General features: G+C 41.5%; 2 protein-coding genes across 2 annotated transcripts in view; one reads left to right on the top strand and one right to left on the bottom strand.

Moving 5' to 3' along the window:
- The window catches only part of LOC112068245 (serine/threonine-protein kinase mTOR-like), a 136,571-nt gene that overhangs the window by 94,174 nt on the left and 21,688 nt on the right, over positions 1-20,709 (bottom strand). The window contains 3 exon segments of the mRNA XM_024135341.2: positions 19,237-19,382; positions 19,655-19,817; positions 20,268-20,410. Coding sequence (XP_023991109.1) covers positions 19,237-19,382; positions 19,655-19,817; positions 20,268-20,410 — 452 coding nt within the window.
- Positions 11,191-15,161, top strand: angptl7 (angiopoietin-like 7). Its single transcript, XM_024135339.2, has 5 exons — positions 11,191-11,646; positions 13,117-13,217; positions 13,505-13,699; positions 14,069-14,264; positions 14,399-15,161. Exons 1-5 carry the CDS (start codon positions 11,283-11,285, stop codon positions 14,566-14,568), a joined length of 1,026 nt encoding a protein of 341 aa, XP_023991107.1. The 5' UTR covers positions 11,191-11,282; the 3' UTR covers positions 14,569-15,161.

Here is a 20,709-nt window from a genome sequence, read left to right as displayed (position 1 = left end):
GGCTACATATTGATTTACCCAATTTATCAATAGAGATTTACAATTCAAATCAATTATTACCATTATGTAGTTCAATTAATAATAAAAACAGTCAAACTTATTGTAAGATTGATTCATTACTGCATACATGGCTGTCTGGAAAAAAATGTTACGTCAAAAAAAGAGTCTAATGTAACGAAATTGTAATCTACCTCAAAAGATGCCCAACGATTGAACAGAGCAGTAGCTGAGTTTATCTGTCTGGATCAAGTGCCATTCTGTGACTTTAGCTAATAGGCCTGCTTCTTCTGCCGTGGAATCGCTTTGATATTGTTTTGGTATTGTTTGGTTATCGAGTATTGGGATGGTATCGAGTATTGTGATACTAAACCTGGAATCAGTATCGAAGTCAAAATTCTGGTATTGTGACATCACTAGTATACGGGGATCGCAGAGCACAGCCTTGAGGAACTCACAGATCTGCCATTTCATAATTTGGTAACTTTTTTTTTTTTTTTTTTAGCACTTTCACATATATAGCCCTAATATTTAGCTAATGAATTGCCTAATATCTAGCTATATTTTCTGTTCTTATTTTTGCATTTTTACATTTACATTTAAATTTTTTACATTTTTACATTTAAATACAAGTCTTTATATTATTTTTCATTTAAGTATTATTTGCCGTTGTCACTATGACAATGAACACACCCTAAAAGCACTGAATGGTCTTTGTTACCATCTTATTATCAGATCTACAGCGTGACCTACAGTGTTGATCAGTTGATTGACAGGTGCACTGTAGAACTATAAATTATTAACTTTCCTCTAGCGTGGATGCTCTTCAACGTGGTTTCGAGTCCAGACTCGCGGTAAACGTCTTTAAAATAACTAACACAATACTGCCATCTGTAGGATAATGAGAGTGCTTTACATTGTTAAGGACGCTCTTATGGAAAAGTGTTTGTACACGTCCATCTACGTCAACATTTGTAATTGGCTGATGCAGAACTTGTTTCAGGAAATAATCCCCGTCTGTCTGGTGAGGTTAGCATAGGTCTAACGTGTGCCAGATTATCTGATGGGACCAGGTAGAATGTAGCATTCTATCACATGCAAGTAAATCAACGCTTATGCACATTTTGAGCAGGAGCAACTGTTTAAATTTAAACTGTTTCTAATTAAACCGTTTGAAATTAAAATAAATAGCAATCCCTCTGAGACCGATGTTATCCCAGTATCCAGAAATCTTTCATCTTTATACAGTGAGCTCCAAAAGCATTAGGCCAGTGGCACAGTCTTTGTTGTTTTGGTTCTATACTCCAACACTTTGGATTTTCAATCATACAATGACCAAAAGTATTGGGACAAATTTACAATAAAAGTGACTCAAAAATGACACAATACATTTTTTACCATGAAATTCTAAGGGCACTGCGGGTTTCTAAGAGTCACAAGCTTGATGTAGTTATTGCGTGCTGTGAATATGGGACCAAATACATAACTTTTGACTACTTAATACATACATACACTGCATTCGGAGAGTATTCAGACCCGTTTACTTTTTCCATTTTGTTACGTAACCACCTTGTTCTAAAATTGATTAAATTAAGCATTTTCCTCATCAATCTACACACAATTCCCCATAATGACAAAATGAAAACAGGTATACCTTATGTACGTAAGTATTCAGACCCTTTGGTATGAGACTCGAAATTATGCTCAGGTGCATCTTGTTTCCATTAATCGTCCTTGAGATGTTTCTACAAATTGATTGGAGTCCACCTGTGGTAAATTCAATTGACTGGACATGATTTGAAAAGATACACACCTGTCTATATAAGGTCTCACAGTTGACAGTGCATGTCAGAACACAAACCAAGCCATGAGGTGGAAGAATTTGTCCATAGAGCTCCGAGACAGGATTGTGTCGAGGCACAGATCTGGGGAAGGATACCAAAACATTTCTGCAGCATTGAAGGTCCCCAAGAACACAGTGGCCTCCATAATTCTTAAATGGAAGAAGTTTGGAACCACTAAGACTCTGCCTAGAGCTGGCCATTAGGCCTAACTGAGTAATCGGGGGAGAAGGACCAAGAACCCGATAGTCACTCTGACAGAGCTCCATAGTTCCTCTGTGGAGATGAGAGAACCTTCCAGGAGGACCATCATCACTGCAGTACTCCACCAATCAGGCCTTTATGGTAGAGTGGCCAGACGGAAGCCACTCCTCAGTAAAAGGCACATGACAGCCCGCTTGGAGTTTGCCAAAAGGCACCTAAAGGACTCTCAGACCATGAGAAACAAGATTCTCTGGTCTGATGTAACTCTTTGGTCTAAATGCCAAGCGTCACGTCTGGAGGAAACCTGGCCCAATCCCTACGATGAAGCATGGTGGTGGCAGCATCATGCTGTGGGGTTTCAGCGGCAGGGACTGAGAGAAGTCAGGACCGAGGGAAAGATGAATGGAGCAAAGTACAGAGAGACCCTTGATGAAAACCTGCTCAGAGCGCTCAGGACCTCAGACAGGGGCGAAGGTTCACCTTCCAACAGGACAACGACCCTAAGCACACAGCCAAGACAACGCAGGACTGGCTTCGGGACAAGTCTCAATGTCCTTGAGTGGCCACGCCAGAGCCCGGACTTGAACCCGAACGAACATCTCTGGAGAGACCTGTAAATAGCTGTGCAGCGACGCTCCCCATCCAACCTGACAGAGCTTGTGCGAATCTGCAAAGAAGAATGGGAGAAACTCCCCAAATACAGGTGTGCCAAGCATGTAGCGTCATACCCAAGAAGACTCGAAGCTGTAATCGCTGTCGAAGGTGCTTCGAAGGTGCTTCAACAAAGTACTGAATTCTTAAGCAAATGTCATATTTTAGTTTTTTACTCTCAATACATTTGCAAAAATGTCTAAAAGCCTGTTTTTGCTTTGTCATTATGGAGTATTGTGTGTAGATTGATGCTGGGGGAAAAACTATTTAATCAATTTTAGAATAAGGCTGTAATGTAACAAAATTAGGAAAAAGTCAAGGGGTCTGAATACTTTCCAAATGCACTGTAAGTGAATTTGTCCCAATAGTTTTGGTCCCTAAAATGAAGGGATTACGTACACAAAGTGCTGTGATATCTAAACGGTTCACCCGATATGGATGAAAACACCCTCAAATTAAAGCTGAAAATCTGCACTTTAACTTCATAGTCATATGTATTATTTCAAATCCAAAGTGCTGGAGTACAGAGCCAAAATAACAAAACATTTTCTACTGTCCCAATAGTTTCAGAGCTTACTGTAGTTATGGACCACAAATCTGTTTGGCATTAACTCAGTACAGACCACAGTAAATTACAGAAACATTCACATCACTACCAATTTGATGGAAATCACAGCAAAGACCAAAAGGTAACAGAAAGGTAATTTAATATCTACATACATTTTCAACCCTGGAATGTCTTCAGAAAGTATTCACACCACTTGACTTTTTATATTTTGTGTTACAGCCTGAATGGATTAAAACACACACACACACAATACCCCATAACGTCAAAGTGGAATTATGTTTTTAGAAATGTTCACAATTTAATAAAGAATTAAAAGCTGAATTGTCTTGAGTCAATAAGTACTCAACCCCTTTGTTATGGCAAGCCTAAATAAGTTCAGGAGTAAAATGTGCTAAACAAGTCACATAATAAGTTGCATGGACTCACTCTGTGTGCAATAATAGTGGTTAACATGATTTTTTGAATGACTACCTCATCTCTGTAACCCACACATGCAGAAGATTGTAAGGTCCCTCAGTCGAGCAGTGAATTTCAAACACAGAATCAACCATAAAGACCAGGGAGGTTTTCCAATGCCTCGCAAAGAAGGGCACCTATTGGTAGACAAAAAAAAGCAGACGTTGAATATCCCTTTGAGCATGGTGAAGTTACTAATTACACTTTGATGGTGTATATATACACCCAGTCACTTCAAAAATAGAGGTGTCCTTCTTAACTCAGTTGCCGGCGAGGAAGGAAACACGCTCAGGGATTTCACCATGAGGCCAATGTTGACTTTAAAACATTTACAGAGTTTAATGGCTGTGATAGAAGAAAACTGAGGATGGATGAACAACATTGTAGTTACTCCACAATACAAACCTAATTGAAAGAGTGAAAAGAAGGAAGCTTGTATTGAATACAAATGTTCCAAGACATGCATCCCATTTGCAATAAAGCACTAAAGTAATGTGGCAAATCAACTAACTTTTCGTCCTGAATAGAGAGTGTTATGTTTGGGGTAAATCCAATACAACAACATGACTAAGTACCACTCCCTGTATTTTCAAGCATAGTGGTGGCTGAATCATGTTATGGGTATGCTTGTAAATCGCTATGAACTGGGGAGTTTCAGGATAAAAAAAGAAACTGAATGGAGCTAAGCACAAGCAAAATAGTGGGAGACACTGGGAGATTAATTCACATTTCAGCAGGACAATAACCTAAAACACAAGACCAAATCTATACTGGAGTTGCTTACCAAGAAGGCAATGAATGTTCCTCAGTGGCCAAGTTAGCATTATCTTAAATCTGCTTGAAAGTCTATGGCAAGACCTGAAAATGGTTGTCTAGCAATGATCAACAACCAATTTGACAGAGCTTGAAGAATTTTGAAAATAAATGGGCAAATGTTGCACAATCCAGGTGTGGAAAGCTCTTAGAGATTTACCCAGAAGGGCTCACAGCTGTAATCCCTGCCAAAGGTGCTTCTACAAATTATTGACTCAGGGCTGTGAATACCTACGGGAGATATTTCTGTATTTCATTTTCTATAACGTTGCAAACATTTCTAAAAACATGTTTTCACTTTGTCATTATGGGGTATTGTGTGTAGATGGGCGAGATTTTTTTGTAAATGAATTTTGAATTCAGGCTGTAACAAAAAGTAGAATAAGTCAATACTTTCTGAAGGCACTGTATCTTTGTTTGAAATGGAATGTTTTACTTAATACACATCATGATAGCAGTACAGAATAGCTCTAAATACATCAATGTAGGTCTATGGTCATAAAAGTAAAAGGATAAAACAAGGTTTGCATTTGTACATTTGATTTAAGCAACTTGTTCTAAAATAAAAGAGAAAAAAAAGGGTAATCTGTGCGGAGGTACTTGACATCAGGTGGAAGACTTTACTTTAATAAATGTTATATAATTTTAGCTCAGAGAGGAGCCCTGGAATTTGTTGGCTCCCGTTACGTCCCTCTCTCTAATTGAACCCATGAGTGCTTTGACTGAGACGGACAGCTTGGCCCTCTGGTCACCGGACAGTTTGATTTCAAACGCTTTACAGGGGTTTTTCGAAAGAAGATGTCTGGCGGTGAGCAACTTCTGATGAGAAACACTTGGCACAATTCATTCCATCAGCTCAAACTCAGTGTTTTCCACTAGCGTCGGCTATACAGTACTTTTTTCACTTAAATTAACTGGCCTACTTCTTTACAATTTGCAAGTCAGAAAAAAAAGTCCACCAAGCCCTCTCCCGCTGGAATGAACGATATGAATAAACTATGCTACTTTTAAATTCAGAAAAAAAAGTCTGCCAAACTCTCCCCCACTAGAATGAACAATATGCATCTTCTACCGTGAGCGTTGACAGGGAAACACTGCGGGTTTGACAGTTGTCTGTCCCGGATCTCCTCTCTCTGTCTGTCTGTCCCGGATCTTGTCTGTCTGTCTGTCTGTCTGTCTGTCCCGGATCTTGTCTGTTCTGTCCGATCTCCTCTCTCTGTCTGTCCTGTCTGTCCTGTCCTGCGGATCTCTCGTCTGTCCGTCTGTCTGTCTGTCTGGATCGCTTGTCTGTCTGTCCTGTCTGTCTGTCTCTCCTCCGGATCTCCTCTGTCTGTCTGTCTGTCCGGATCTCGTCTGTCTGTCTGTCCGGATCTTGTCTATCTGTCTGTCTGTCTGTCTGGGATCTTGTCTGTCTGTCTGTCTGTCTGTTCTCGGATCTTGTCTGTCTGTCTGTCTGTCTGTCTCGATCTTGTCTGTCCTGTCTGTCTGTCTGTCTCGGATCCTGTCTGTCTGTTCTTGTCTGTCTGTCTCGGATCTTGTCTGTCTGTCTGTCTGTCTGTCTCGGATCCTGGTCTGTCTGTCTGTCTGTCTGTCCTCGGATCTTTGTCTGTCTGTCTGTCTGTCTGTCTCGGATCTTGTCTGTCTGTCTGTCTGTCTGTCTGTCTGTCTGTCTGTCTGTCTGCTGTCTGTCTGTCTGTCTGTCTGTCTGCTGTCTGTCCTGTGGATCTTGTCTGTCTGTCTGTCTGTCTGTCTGTCTCGGATCTTGTCTGTCTGTCTGTCTGTCCGGATCTTGTCTGTTGTCTGTCTGTCTGTCTGTCTCGGATCTTGTCTGTTCTGTCTGTCTCTGTCTCTGCTGTCGATCTTGTCTGTCCTGTCTGTCTCGTCCTCTGGATCTTGTCTGTATGTCTGTCTCTGTCTCTCGGATCTTGTCTGTCTGTCTGTCTGTCTGTCTGTCTGGATCTCTTGTGTCTGTCTGTCTGTCTGTCTGTCTGTCTTCTGGATCTTGTCTGTCTGTCTGTACTCGCTGTCTCTGGATCTTGTTCGGTCTGTCTGCTGTCTGTCTGTCTCGGATCTTGTCTGTCTCTGTCTGTCCTCGGATCTTGTCTGTCTGTCTGTCTGTCTCGGATCTTGTCTGTCTGTCTGTCTCGGATCTTGTCTGTCTGTCTGTCTGTCTCGGATCTTGTCTGTGTGTGTGTGTGTGTGGTGTGGTGTGGTGTACGCTGTGGTTGCAGTCAAATGTCTTTACACGGAGGGAGAGAGCATGATGCTCCTTCATCGACTATGTGAATCAATTTGTACATGGCATATAATGTGGTAATGATGAGGCGAAATCGACATAGTTTATTGTATCTAGCACATTCATTTCATTTATTTTGCGGGTTTCATATGAAGCCACAAAGTGATGGCGCATAGGCTAACTGTGCTTTGATTGATGAACAGCAAGCTTAACTAGTTTATAAAAGGTGTCGAACTGACTGAATAAAGTCAATCTCCTACATCCCTTTGCCATTCCTAAATGTCCATGGTATCACATCTGGATAAGTAAACTAAAGATCTCATTTGTATTTTTGATATAAAGTCAATCAGGACTTGCCAGACACTGATGTTAAAATGAGTGACTTGTCAGTAGCCTACCGAAACACATCAGTTAGAGAGCCGTTCATTTGGCTCCGTAATTTGTATACTGGTACAGGACAAGTCTCTGAATTGTCCTTGAGTGGCCGAGCCAGAGCCCTGACTACTTGAACCCGATCGAACATCTCTGGAGACCAGAAAATTGCTGTGCAGCAACGCTTCCCATCCAACCTGACAGAGCTTGAGAGGATCTGCAGAGAAGAATGGGAGAAACCACCAAATACAAGTGTGCCAAGCTTGTAGCGTCATACCCAAGAAGACTCGAAGCTGTAATAACTGCCAAAGGTGCTTCAACAAAGTACTGAGTAAAGGGTCTGAATACCTATGCAAATGTGATATTTCAGCTCCTTATGTTTAATAAATTAGCAAAAATTTCTAAGAATATTTTTGCTTTGTCATTATGAGGTATTGTGTGTAGATTGAGGGGGGGGGAAACTATTAAATCAATTTCATAATAAGGCTGTAACCTAACAAAATGTGGAACAAGTCAAGGAGTCTGAATACTCTAAAGGCACTGTAGGTCTACTGATTTAATCAAAGTCTGACAATGGAGTAGACAACTGCTGCTTTCTGTGTAGCAAAGCCCATGTTTAACACCTGCTTCATTCTTCAATCATACCTGTATTACAGATACCTGAGAAAATGCCTCTAAGAAAGGTAGTTTGAAGCCTGCGGAAGTCAGCAGACAAGATTATTTAGGAAGAAATCTGTTGGTCAATAGATACACAAGTTGTTTATAAATAAATTACATACTGCAATTCACAAAGAGAGTTGCAATTGTTGAAATTCTTTCACTAATTTAACTGAGTGGCCATCACACAATTTGTTTGATTTTAAATGTAACCTTTAATTTATTTAAGATAATTTGGGCAATTTACTTCATTTTTCTGTTTTAATAAAATATATCATTTGAAGAACAATCATAATTTTGGCAATTTATATCTTGCAGTAAAATACTTGACTCTCAAGAGAAGACAGGTTAAATGTTTAAAAAAACGGTGTAATGTCCTGATCATATAGGCCTATAGGTCTAGACGATATCCCAAAAAACTAGCAATACACTGAATTCATACATGTTCAGTCATTTAAATTGTAAACACAATACCACAACTTATTTTTCCAATCTGGGAGGTAAACCCAATAAAGTATGTCATCATTTTGCTGCATATTAAGGATGGAATCAAGACATTAGAATGTGACAGAGGCCACTAAAACGCAAAACAAATGCATAACCCGAGCCGGGGGATCCTGGCCGGCTACTCCATGTGCTTGTGGAAAACACTACATGCTTATCAAAAGTAGAGAACCATTGTGTTGGGAGCAGCAGGGCGAGCCCTTAATGTGTTTTTTAAATTGCATAGAAAACTATAAGGGCTATCCATGGGAGCCACACAAATAGGGGGCCTTCGCGGAGGTTTATTGGTCTTAACACCTCTAATGTCAATGGGTGCTCTGCATTCTTCACATGCCGCATGGTGCGAAGCAAGTAAATATTTTGAGAAAACAGTGAATCTGGGGGGAAAAGCAACGTGGTGCTAACAGTATGAACTAGCATCCAGCTGGAAGTTCCAGCACTAGTGCTATTTGACAGATTCCAGGCCCAATGAATAGCAAGGCCTCAGGGACATATTGCTTGAGAGTGAAATATGATTCACAACACTGTTTTTAGGCATCGAGAATATCTAGGAAAGCATATTATCCACTTATTTCTTTAAGACTGACTCACATCTATGACTAAACCAAACGCTACACAAAATATCTAGGAAAGCATATTATCCACTTATTTCTTTAAGACTGACTCACGTCTATGACTAAACCAAACGCTACACAAAAAAAATATACTCAATGGGCATGACACGGGGAAAATGTTGTGATTTGTATTCCTCTAAGCCTTTATTCACAGCAGAAATATCTTTCTTGTGAAAGAGGTGGCAAGGTATAGCATGTGGCCAACATTTTGATGCCATATGTGACCGGTTACAGGATCTAAGTCCTTTGACAATGGTTCCTACTTCACAGTATGGTCGTAAAATATTTAATAAATGTTATATATATATATATATATCTATACACACACGATCCAATTTTTTAGAACACCTACTCATTAAATTGTTTTCCTTTATTTTTTACATTGTAGAAGAATAGTGAAGACATCAAAACTATGAAATAACACACATGGAATCATGTAGTAACCAAAAGTGTTATACAAATCAAAATATATTTTATATTTGAGATTCTTCAAAGTAAACACCCTTTGCCTTGATGACAGCTTTACACACTCTTGACATTCTCTCCAAAAATGCATCCTGTTTGCAAAAAGGCACTAAAGTAATAACGCAAAAAATGGGGCAAAGCAATTCACTTTGTGTCCTGAATACAAGGTTATGTTATGTTAGTGGCAAATCCAATACAACACATTACTGAGTACCACGCTCCATATTTTGAAGCATAGTGGTGGCTGCGTCGTGTTATGGGTATGCTTGTAATCGCGAAGGATGGAAGTTTTTTTTAAAGCACAGGAAAATCCTAGAAGAAAACCTGGTTCAGTCTACTTTACACCAGACACTAGTAGATGAATTCACCTTTCAGCAGGACAATAACCTAAAACACAAGGCCAAATCTACACTKGAGTTGCTTACCAAGAAGACAGTGAATGTTTGAGTGTCTGAGTTCCAGTTTTGACTTAAATCTACGGCAAGACTTGAAAATGGTTGTCTAGCAATGATCAAAAACCAACTTGACAGAACTTAAGAATTTTGAAAATAATAAAATGGGCAAATGTCACACAATCCAGGTGTGGAAAGTTATTAGACTTACCCAGAAACATTCACAGCTGTAATCAATGCGAAAAATTCTAGCATGTATTGACTCAGGGGTGTGAATACTTATGTAAAATTAGATATTTCTGCATTTAATTTTCTAAAAACATGTTTTCACTGTAATTATGGGGTATTATATGTAGAAGAGTGAGAAAAAAATATATTTAATCCATTTTGAATACAGGCTGTAACACAACAAAATGTGAAATAAGTCAAGGGGTATCAATACTTTCTGAATGCACTGTAGATAGTTCTGAAGACATATTGATTGAGGAAACTATTTGGTTCTCAGTGTCGGGCCTTAGATCACAAGGACATCAAACTGAGGAGCACAGCACGCACGCACACTTACATCCCAAACACAATAAACAAAACTATAAAAGCCAAGTCCTTTCTAGTGGAGGTTTGGCATTCTTTCAGCTCTTTTGTGGCTTGCTTGTTCCCTCGATGTACAGTAACTGGTTGAATTATTGTCACTCATGTTGACTTATTGTAACTCATATTGTCACTCCTCTGTGCTAGAAAAGGGACAGGACCACACACAGTGGCATCAATAACATACGTGTGCTTAACCCTCAATTAAAAGTACTTAGCACCTTACATTCCTTTGGCATGTAAAGAGGCAGCGTTTATTGCTGAAACACAACTACAATTAAAAAGGACTACCTTCAGGTGTGAAGGCAAGCCAAAGATACGTTGCACACATATCATTACTTTTAGCAGTAAAATCACAAAGCTTGATACAAGTATCAAAAGTAATTAGCAAGGTGTGCCTCTGTATGAAGATGAGTCATAGGGAATGAAAGGCTATTGGATACAAAGCCACTCCCTTTGCTCTTTCAGACAGGGCGAAAAATAAACTTTCAACACCTGACAAAGAAACGAGACACAGAGCAGAACCAACAAGAGTGAGCGAGAGAGAGATGGAGAGGTGGAGGGGGGGAGAAACAGGGGTGGGGAAGGCCCTCCGCCAAGAGGGTTGGAGGGGGGTCAGTGACTGTGAGCACAACCACAAAGGGGAGGGCACACATGTCAAAAATATTTAAGATGCACCAGCCACAGCAGTGCTTTACTGAGGAGCAGAGAGCCTGAGCAAACAGTTGGCTAAAGGGAGCTTCACTTCAACCAGTCAGCACTTTGATTCCTAACTCACTCCAACCAATCCTGTTCACTGAGCCTCTTCAGGACCTCCAGCACCGCTAAAGAATCAGACTGGACCAGGACAGCTTGTATTCCAGCAGAGCAAGACAAGAGAAAAGAGTACATAGGTGCAAGTATCTCATTTTTGAAACATAGAAAATGGTTAAGATGTCATTGCGGACGGTGGCTCTAACTGTCACCCTGCTGCTGGTGCTGACAGAAGCGYGGGCGCAGAACCCAAGGAAGAGGCTGGCGCCACCCAAGCCTCCAAAGGCGCAGTGCTGCGATGAGGTGCGCTCCCTGAAGGTACAGGTGGCCAACCTAACCAGCCTCCTGGAGGAGCTGAACCGCAAGCAGGAGGCAGACTTGATGAACGTAGTTCGGCAGATGATGGAGCTGGACAAGCAGAACCGGCAGCAGGAGGCCCGCGTCACAGAGGCCGAGAGCAAGTATTCCGAGATCAACAACCGGGTGGAGATCATGCAGCTACAAGCCGTCGAGTCTGCCATTCAGACCTCGTCAGGTAAGAACTTACCAGCCCCTTTAATTTGTTAATTGCGCCACAGCAACAAAGAAGAAAAGAGAAATTAAACACTACTTTAGTGTAAATTTAAAATTTAGTGTTTTCATTACTTCAGTTGAAAAAAAGAGGGTAAATGAAGGCATCAAAAAGTGTTTGAAATTGAATAATTAGTAGGAATAAAACACAAAAGGTTTTCTGGTGAAAATAATAGCCTTTGAGTAGGTGAATGCAGTACTACAGTAGTGACTGTGACAAATGGCCAGAGTGGAATCTGTCCAGCTCCACATGGCAGACCCAGTTAAGTTTAGACCCAGACGATACTTCTCTTTCTCCCTCTCTATCGCACTTGCCTGCTCAGCATCTTCTGCCAGATGTTCTCCACAGGTGTGAAAATCATATCACTGGCTGCCATACATTACACACTGCCATATATATATATATATATATATATATATATATATATATATATATATATATATATATATATATATATATATATATATATTCATAGCACACACCTAATGCCAGACACACAGGAAATTTGGTTGTCTTAAAGGTATTTTTCCCTCCTCTTTATGACATCAGTCAGTCTGCAGTCAGAAAACGATCCACATAAAAATACCCCTTAAAGAGAGACACGACTATTAGTTTCAAAACCATTAAACAACCAAACAAAATGTGTTCTACTACATTGGTATGTAGGGTGTTGTTGTTTGTCAAAAATACAAACATTTTAATTTACAGGACACTAGAAACATATTTTTGGACAAACTATAATTAGCTGTGGGCGCTCTGAATCTTGGGCACCAAACAGCTGCCATCAATTGGTGATAATGGAGATTATAGTGTGCAAGTCTGTCTGGGTGTCTCATGGCAGCCAAAAGCCATAATTTCAACTCGTAGTGTCCTGTCTGCACGAAGTCTGTCAATAAAGACCACCTCCATCAAAGCCAAATTGTTTCCATCAGTCATCTGAACTTAACCAAACCATTCATCACTGTGGGGAGATTTAACCAGGCATGTCGAAGTGTATTCTTTTCATACCCTATTAGCCAGTCTTAGCAGTGTTACTTTTATGATTCAGGCACGGTAAACAGAGAGAAGCGTTATAAAAGACTCTGCAAATTACAGAGACACTGTGCAGACGGGGAAGCAGAGCAGGAAGAAAAGTAAAGATTAGAGTGATTCTACTCCAGCCTCGAAAACACTTTAGCCCCCTTTTGATGCATTGGATCCATTTCTCCCCAGTGATCTGAGCACCACTAACCGTATCACCATACCATCACATGAACAATTGAGAGAACTATGCAAAGAAACTGAACCATGCCGTGTATAATATCCTTTTATCTCAGTCTTTGACTTCTCTGCCAGACATCCATTCCCATGATTCAGTCAATTAGCATTTTTTAAATCCACCATGAAACGGCATCTGGTTTGGCCATCTCTAATGACATAACCTTTATTTTCTAGATGCCGTCTACGACTGTGCATCCCTGTACACCAAGAACTACAAGATCTCTGGGGAGTACAAACTGCCTGCAGATGACTTCCTGAATACCCCTGAGATCAACGTAAGTGATGAACCCTGTAACTGCAAACAAGTTTTAGGTTCACACATCCCTGCTACATTGTAGTCTCTGTAGACTACTCTGTAGACTTTTCACAGACTTGTTGGGGTAAGTTGTTTACATTGACATTTTAGTCATTTAGCAGACGCTCTTATGCAGAGCAACTTACAGTTGTGTGTACATACATTTTTGTACTGGTGCCCCATGGGAATCGAACCCACAACCCTGGCGTTGTAAACGCCATTCTCTACCAACTGATCCACATGTTTAACCTGTGCTGTTGGTTTCAGGTATTCTGTGACATGGAAAGCAATGGCGGTGGATGGACGATCATCCAGAGACGCAAGGTGGGCCTGACCTCCTTCAACCGCGACTGGAAACAGTACAAGAACGGCTTTGGCACCATCCGCGGAGACTTCTGGCTGGGCAATGACAACGTCTTCCGTATGACAAGGCAGCCCAGCACACTGAGGATAGAGATGGAGGTACAAAGGACGGCTGAGGGTGGGAAACCCAAAACAGGCTAGCCGCTTAGACCAGGCCCCAGACATTGAGAGTAGTAAATAGATAACAACTTGGTAAAGCTTTCCATGGTTCTGACACACACCACTCCTGGGAAACTGATGTTAGCAAGTGGGAGGTTTTCTTCAGAGCCAGGAGACTGAAGACAGACCACCCAAAACACAGTAAAAAGAAAACTCATGGGCAAGTGGTAAACCTCTTGCATCGCCAAAAGTGATAACATTACTATTTTAATTACAAAGTTCAATATTGTCAGTTGCGTAGTTTTACCACAAGCTGTGCAGCAAATATGTTAATCAGGTACTATTTGTGTTTTCTGTTCTCCAATGAAGGACTGGGAAGGCCAGACCCGCTTTGCAGAGTACAGCTACTTCACAGTGAAAAACGAGTTGAACAGCTACAAACTCTTCATCGCCAACTATAGTGGAAACGCCGGGGACTCTCTGCGCTACCACAACAACACCAACTTCAGCACCAAGGGCAAGGACAACGACAAATGTGTGGACGACTGTGCTTCACTACGCAAAGGTACAAAATACTTAAACTCGGCTTTAAATCACAATTTAGATGAATAGATTAAGATTGATTCCATGTAAGAATTAATTGGAATCAATTTCTTGAACACCTTTCAATTTCTTTCCAATTACTATTTTCCCCTACAGGTGGTTACTGGTACAACTGTTGCACTGACTCCAACCTGAATGGCGTGTTCTATCGCTATGGCGACCACATCAAGAACTCAGATGGAATCACTTGGTACGGCTGGCACGGGCCCAACTACTCCCTGAAGAGGGTGGAGATGAAGATCCGGCCACAGAATTTTCAACCATAAACGCTTCGAACTTCAAACCCTGGATGATGTGCATGCTTGCCGATAGATTTAACAAAGCCTCTGAGGAACCAAAGTCTTTCCCATTGACCTTTGTTATTGCCTGGGATATTTCTATGGGTTGAATGCGTAACGCATTTAACATGTTTGATTGTAAATTGTAGTTAGTTTTGTATTTATCGTTGAAATACTTTATTTTCTTAAAAGCTTTACAAAAGCCTCTTTACCACTGTTCTGTAAGGGTAACTGAATGTTGCTTCCCTCCATCAATTGTCTCAAAGCAATAGGGTATATTTATCAGTCCTAACTCAAGCTGTCTACTAGCCTGTGGTTAAGTTGATTACATGTATTGGGCAGGTATGACAATGCCAAAAAATATATGAAGATCCATCAAGTGTTTTGCAATGGGCCTTTGTGAGCTACTGGAACGGGAACGACCACATAATGTACTTTCATCAGAAGTACCCGACATATTTTATTGTGAGAGAAACTAACATGTAGATTTTTGGGGAATTGTGTCTTTTGTAAAACGTGTACAGCTCTATATTGTGTTGTTTTGTGGGATAGAAAATAAATGTGTATTTTTAAAAAAAGAAGTGTGTTGCTGATGGTAGTCAATGTAGTTTATTCATCTAGCCGTCTGTCTCAGTTCAATATCATCAAATTATCACAAGTCCCCAATGGTTAGCTGGTTCGGAGAAAGAGCAACAGTAGGTTCGAGAAGCAGACAGTTGATCACCCTCATGTCTCTGACCAACAATGACCAAGCCTTTGCCTTCAGCCACCACTGATCTCTGACTCTCAGGTCACACTGACATTCATGCCACAGGTCAAAGGTCACATAGCCAAACTCCAGGAAACAAGACCACACACAAACACACACGTTTCCCACGACTGCCCGCCCAGTCAATACCACATAAAAAAGAAAAGAAAAAGGGCTTTTCAACTACATACTGAAATGGTAAGAGTATATAGTGGAATGCCTTCAGCAAGATGCGCTGCCTGTGTAGTCTCTTCAAAGAGGAGCGAAGGTCAGGATGGAGGACATTCCAAATAAAGTGTGGGTGCTTCCATTCCTCACCTTCCCAAGAAAGACTGGCGGATGAGCGACATTCTTAAAAGTAAGTCATTGGGAGCTTAGGGACGGTGACAAATTCTGAGGATAATTTAAGATAGACGAAAAATGACAGAGCCATGCTAATGTATGAGGAGCTTGTGGGTGCACCAGTCCAAAAAGGTTTCCACTGGCAGCTGCGGAGGGGAGCTTGGGCTCCCAAGGAGAACTGGGAGGTTCCCGTCGAATTCCTCATTAATCAAGGAATCCTATGGCCAGGTGTAACCTTTTGGTTGTGTATGTGGAATGCCCCTGTGCTAATGGCTGAGACTTCATTTCTTCGACCCGTCCACTGTAGGGCCTGACGGGGGACTTTTACAGTTCATTTACAGGGAAGCCCAACTTTCTTAAAAGGGTACTGCCAAAGCCTCAGCTATTTATATCAAGATATCGTACTGAAGGAGACGTTGGCTATTGGTCCTTTTGCTGGCGCTGTAAAATATGCAGTATCTTAAAAGTCAAATTAAGGAAATGACTAAATCAATATGCCGTCAAGGAGATATACAATCATTTTTTATAGTCTTTCAGATGCAGCTGAGAAGAAACTACGTATTCATAAAACTATCAAACATTCCAGTAGACGGCCGGAAACCATCAATTTTAGTAAGAGCTCTTACCTTCTACACAACATTTCAGAGTGCATTTCAGATTGATGGATGTCAAGCATTGCACTTCACTTATATGATTACTAGCATTAAATGGTAGTTAGCAATGGCAGTTAGCAACGGTAGTTAGCAATGTCATGTATATGGCAGGGAGAGCTTGTTTCAAAAGGCAAATACAACATTAAAAAAATATATTATATAATATTATTACATTTTTATCTTGTGATGAGGGAAGCACATCTCAAAACTGCATCTGTTTTAAAATGATTAGAGTGGCACTAATAGAACTAACACACCTCTATCTCAACGTTCTGTTAGGTTCTATATTGCTATGCTTCATTCAGTGGTTAAGAACAGGAGTTGGAGGCGAGTCCATCCCATTACATATTTGTTCCTTTTGAAAACCATTTCATAAGCAYTGGGCTACGGTTTAAACCCCAAAGTTATTTAAAAAATGTTTTATAGAAACCTGGTCGGAGGAATGTACAAAATTAAAATAACGCATATGAGTTAGGACGAGCAGCACTGGATGGGTACCCATCTCACAGTCTGACAGGATAGCTTCTGCTTAAGAGGTTGCAGCCCCTTACATCTGAGCATACCAAACTTTATTTGAAATTTCATTTCCACTGGAAACATTATGGCCGCGTATTTGTTATAAACAGATGGGCCAGATGCAATGACACTCGGTTCCAGCCACTGCAATAAGCGATCGTGCTACCAGTCTCACGATCAAACTGTAAATGAAATCAGCCCTTTCTTTAAGAGGCCTTTATATTAGCAACAGCACCAGGGGGACTCCGTCCAGCCTCCAATCATTCAATTCAAACGAGAAAACATTTCAATTCAACACAAAATGTTATAAAATGACAGGGAATTTGAATGACACGTCATGTGAGAACCCATTGACATCGACTGATTTCTATAAAAATTATATTGCTTTGATCCTCTAATTGTATGAATTTGTTGAGCGGCGTGTCCAGCTACCAGACAGCAAAAGCGACAAGGAAAAAGAACAGGCCTTTTAGAAAAGGCTAAGAAAACATCCTTATCTTAATACCTAAGCCGACGTGATTAAATAGCAAAGGGAAAGGATGGTTTCCATTCAGATTGGTAATTACTTCAAGCAATGAAGGAAGAAATGAAAGAAGGATTTTAAGTATTCGAACAGGGCCCTAGGCTCACCTACCGCAGTGGTCTAATGGATTAACCCCAGGTCGCAGCTCCTAAATCATTTTTGCTGCCTCAAAGTCCCTCATGCCTTATTCATACTGTATACCCCTGCATCTGGACGGCTGTGGAGCATCATCAAAGTCGCTTTCAATTCCTAGGACGGCGTGGATAATGGAAAACTGTGCATTTCCGCTTCTGTAAATGCCTTCCACAGATTTGAAATGCCTAAATGCTAAATAAATGAAGACCCATATGGTCTGACTAGACTACGTTTTGAGATGACTTTTTGGCTTACAAATGCCAAAATTAAGGTGCATTACTAGGCCCACCAGCAACTGAGTCCCTGATACACACAGCTTTCTCTCTTTATTAAGTAAAACATTTATTTGCAAATCCACTGCAAAGGCCAAATGTATATTTGGGGATAGGGAAAGAAATGGAAGACAATCTTCCAAACGTCCTAACTGAAGAATATCATGCAATGGCCCAAGAAATCTCTTACTTCTATATACACCAACCAAAGTGATGGAATAGAACGGGCTGCGTGGTGCACAGGAGTCTCATGGGCAAAATACTAGGTTATTTTATGGGAAATCCTGGAGAGGTGAGAACCAGATGGGGAGATTGAAAACACTGAGCTGCTGGCTCCCATCATTCATCAAGGCTGGGAGAAATTGAAAACAGGCCCCTGAGAGAACGCTATTCCAGACCACTCGATGGATGAAAGGAGGCAAACGTCCAATTAAATGGCTGGAAAACAGTTCTCTTTATACAATACCAGCGTAAAAAACAAGGGTGAGAGGTGGGATGGAAAAGATGACAGGAGATATGAAAGAGCTATCGGATGGGGGATGTATCAACCATTATCTGACTGGTGTAATAAGTTAGAATCATTGACTAAAGGATGTTTAACAACCCCTTTATCAGAGGTCGGCCTTGTCTCTAGTGAGGCTTTGTGGTTCACAAATACACTAAACAAAACCCAAATAATAGGTAAATGGAAGAACTAGCGAAGAGTAAGCTAAGAATAGTTGTAGTGAGGTGAACACCTGTTCCACTGTGTCCCAACTCAAAACGGACTCCGATTTGGGTAAAGTTAAGTCTGCCAATGCTACAGTGACTAGGCCTAAAGCAAAGAAACGGAAAAAAAGCGCTTAAGCATTAGCTACGGTCGGTTGTTCCATTCATGGCACACTAATCAAAACATCCCACAGCATCAATCGTAGCAGCCTTCTTTTCAAAATAGCTGCCCATCCAGAAATGATCCACTCACCTTTTCCATGCGGGAGAAATTCCAAACGCATATTTTCAAGGGTCATCCACAAAATGGACAAAATGTACCAGACGGACATTGTACTTACGTAACCGGCGCGCTCTCGCTCGGTTTACACTTTGTCATCAAGGCAAGTGACAGCTACTTTTAACTACTGGACATCTGGCATCTGTCCTCTCCAGCCATGTACAATCACACGCATTCCACCAAAACTGACATGAGGGAGCCAAAGAAAATGGCTAAAAGCACTGGGTCTTCCATTCAAGCTATTTTTTGGTTAGGCTTCACCAAGTTGAAATGACCCAACACAAGCAAGAGTTATATAACCCAAGGGGAACCATACAGTAGCCGTACTGCCTCAGTAGCTACCTGTAGAATGTCTGAACGATTGATGCTGGCCATAGCCAAGTCTGGAAAGCACAGGAAATGTAGTGTGCAACCACCAAATACTCCCCCGTTCTAAATGGGTTGTGTAGATGAATGTGTTCTCTTAATGAGGTTCCTACCTGATGAGGGACTCTAGGATGAGAGGAGAGGCGCCCTTCTGAAACTCCAGCTCTTTGTAGTGGAGGGCCTTGGCGTAGGCACGACATTTGGCAGCCCTCTCACCCAGCAGAACAATGCCATTGTCGTCTCTCAGAGGCAGAGGACCCTGAAAAGACAGAGGACATTCATTAGACGGGTGGATTGATGGAAGGATGGATGCCGTGGCACTGCTCTGAACCAGCGTTATCCAACGATGGGGTGGGTACGCCTTTATTCCAGCCCACACATGATTCAGCTAATAAATACCCAGACAGAGGATAGTGATGAGTGGATTATTTGAATCCGATCTGTCACTGCAGAGCTGGAACGAAAGCCTGCACACCAAGTAGTTCTCTCCAGGACTGGAGCTGAAGACCTCTGCTCCGAGTATGAACCCACCTTATCGCTGTGCTCCATGAACTCAGCCAGGTTTAGCAGGGTCTGGGTGACCTCGGCGATGTCCTGGGAGGTGAGGGCCAGTTCGATGCTGCGGATCAGCTCATCCTGCTGATCCTCACTCAGCTCAGACCAGCATGACAGGAAGGCTGCGTTGAACAGGTCCCTGACAACGGATGGGAAAGTTAGCAACAGCTTAACAACAGTAACTTAACATGCTGATATGCTCAACCTCTACATATATTTTTTGTATATAATTCATTTAAGTCTTCAGGGCAAGATATAGGCCTCCTGTTTGTCTTGTTGTGTGTTTGAAGGACCATAAGTTCATTAGTCCATCATAATAATTATATTGGTTAGGCATCAGAAGAAAAAAATTGCCCATGGATGCCACACCAAGGTGTGCCCAAGTTATCGCAGCAAAACAAAACATAATCTGGTTTAAGAGTGGAAAAGAGGGGTCTTTTGGTTCAAACTAAACTGCAACTTGACACTTAAGAGGACCTCTGTGGTTTACTAAGGACCTCTGTGGGGGGAAAAACAGGGTGACTGCCTGGTGCTCTGAAGTGTGGTGGCTCTGAAGTGGGATGGAGAGAAGGAAAGGGGACAGCTATACCTGGCGAGGGGAATGTAGGTTTGGGCCAGAGACCAGCACGAGCGCAGGGCAGGGGACGACGACTCCTTCAGCAGGACCACGCTCAGCCGTCTCAGCCACTCCAGCCAGTCGTCCTTGGACACCTTCCGAGCGGCGCCCCAGGCCTGTGGCCACCAGAAAAATGTAATGAAATCACATCACGTTAATGCACTTCATATGGCAACAGTTGGGGAGGGAAGAAGTTTCCATTAGCAGATCAGACTTGTCAGTGTATGGCACTATGTTTAAGAATGATTAGACGCGCCGAGGCAAAGGTGCTTCAAATCGTTGGGCATTGGCATCTTGTAGAAAGGGAAAATTGCCGATTATATCAGTAAGACACGACTTATTGCCTGGTGAAGTGTGTTGGATGAAAACAGAGAACTCTGTCAAAGGAAAAAACATTTTAAATATCCACCATGAG

The sequence above is a fragment of the Salvelinus sp. IW2-2015 genome, unplaced genomic scaffold (assembly GCF_002910315.2).
Source record: "Salvelinus sp. IW2-2015 unplaced genomic scaffold, ASM291031v2 Un_scaffold345, whole genome shotgun sequence".
In the NCBI taxonomy this organism is placed as follows: domain Eukaryota; kingdom Metazoa; phylum Chordata; class Actinopteri; order Salmoniformes; family Salmonidae; genus Salvelinus; species Salvelinus sp. IW2-2015.
This window is presented reverse-complemented; position numbering and strand designations above follow the sequence as displayed.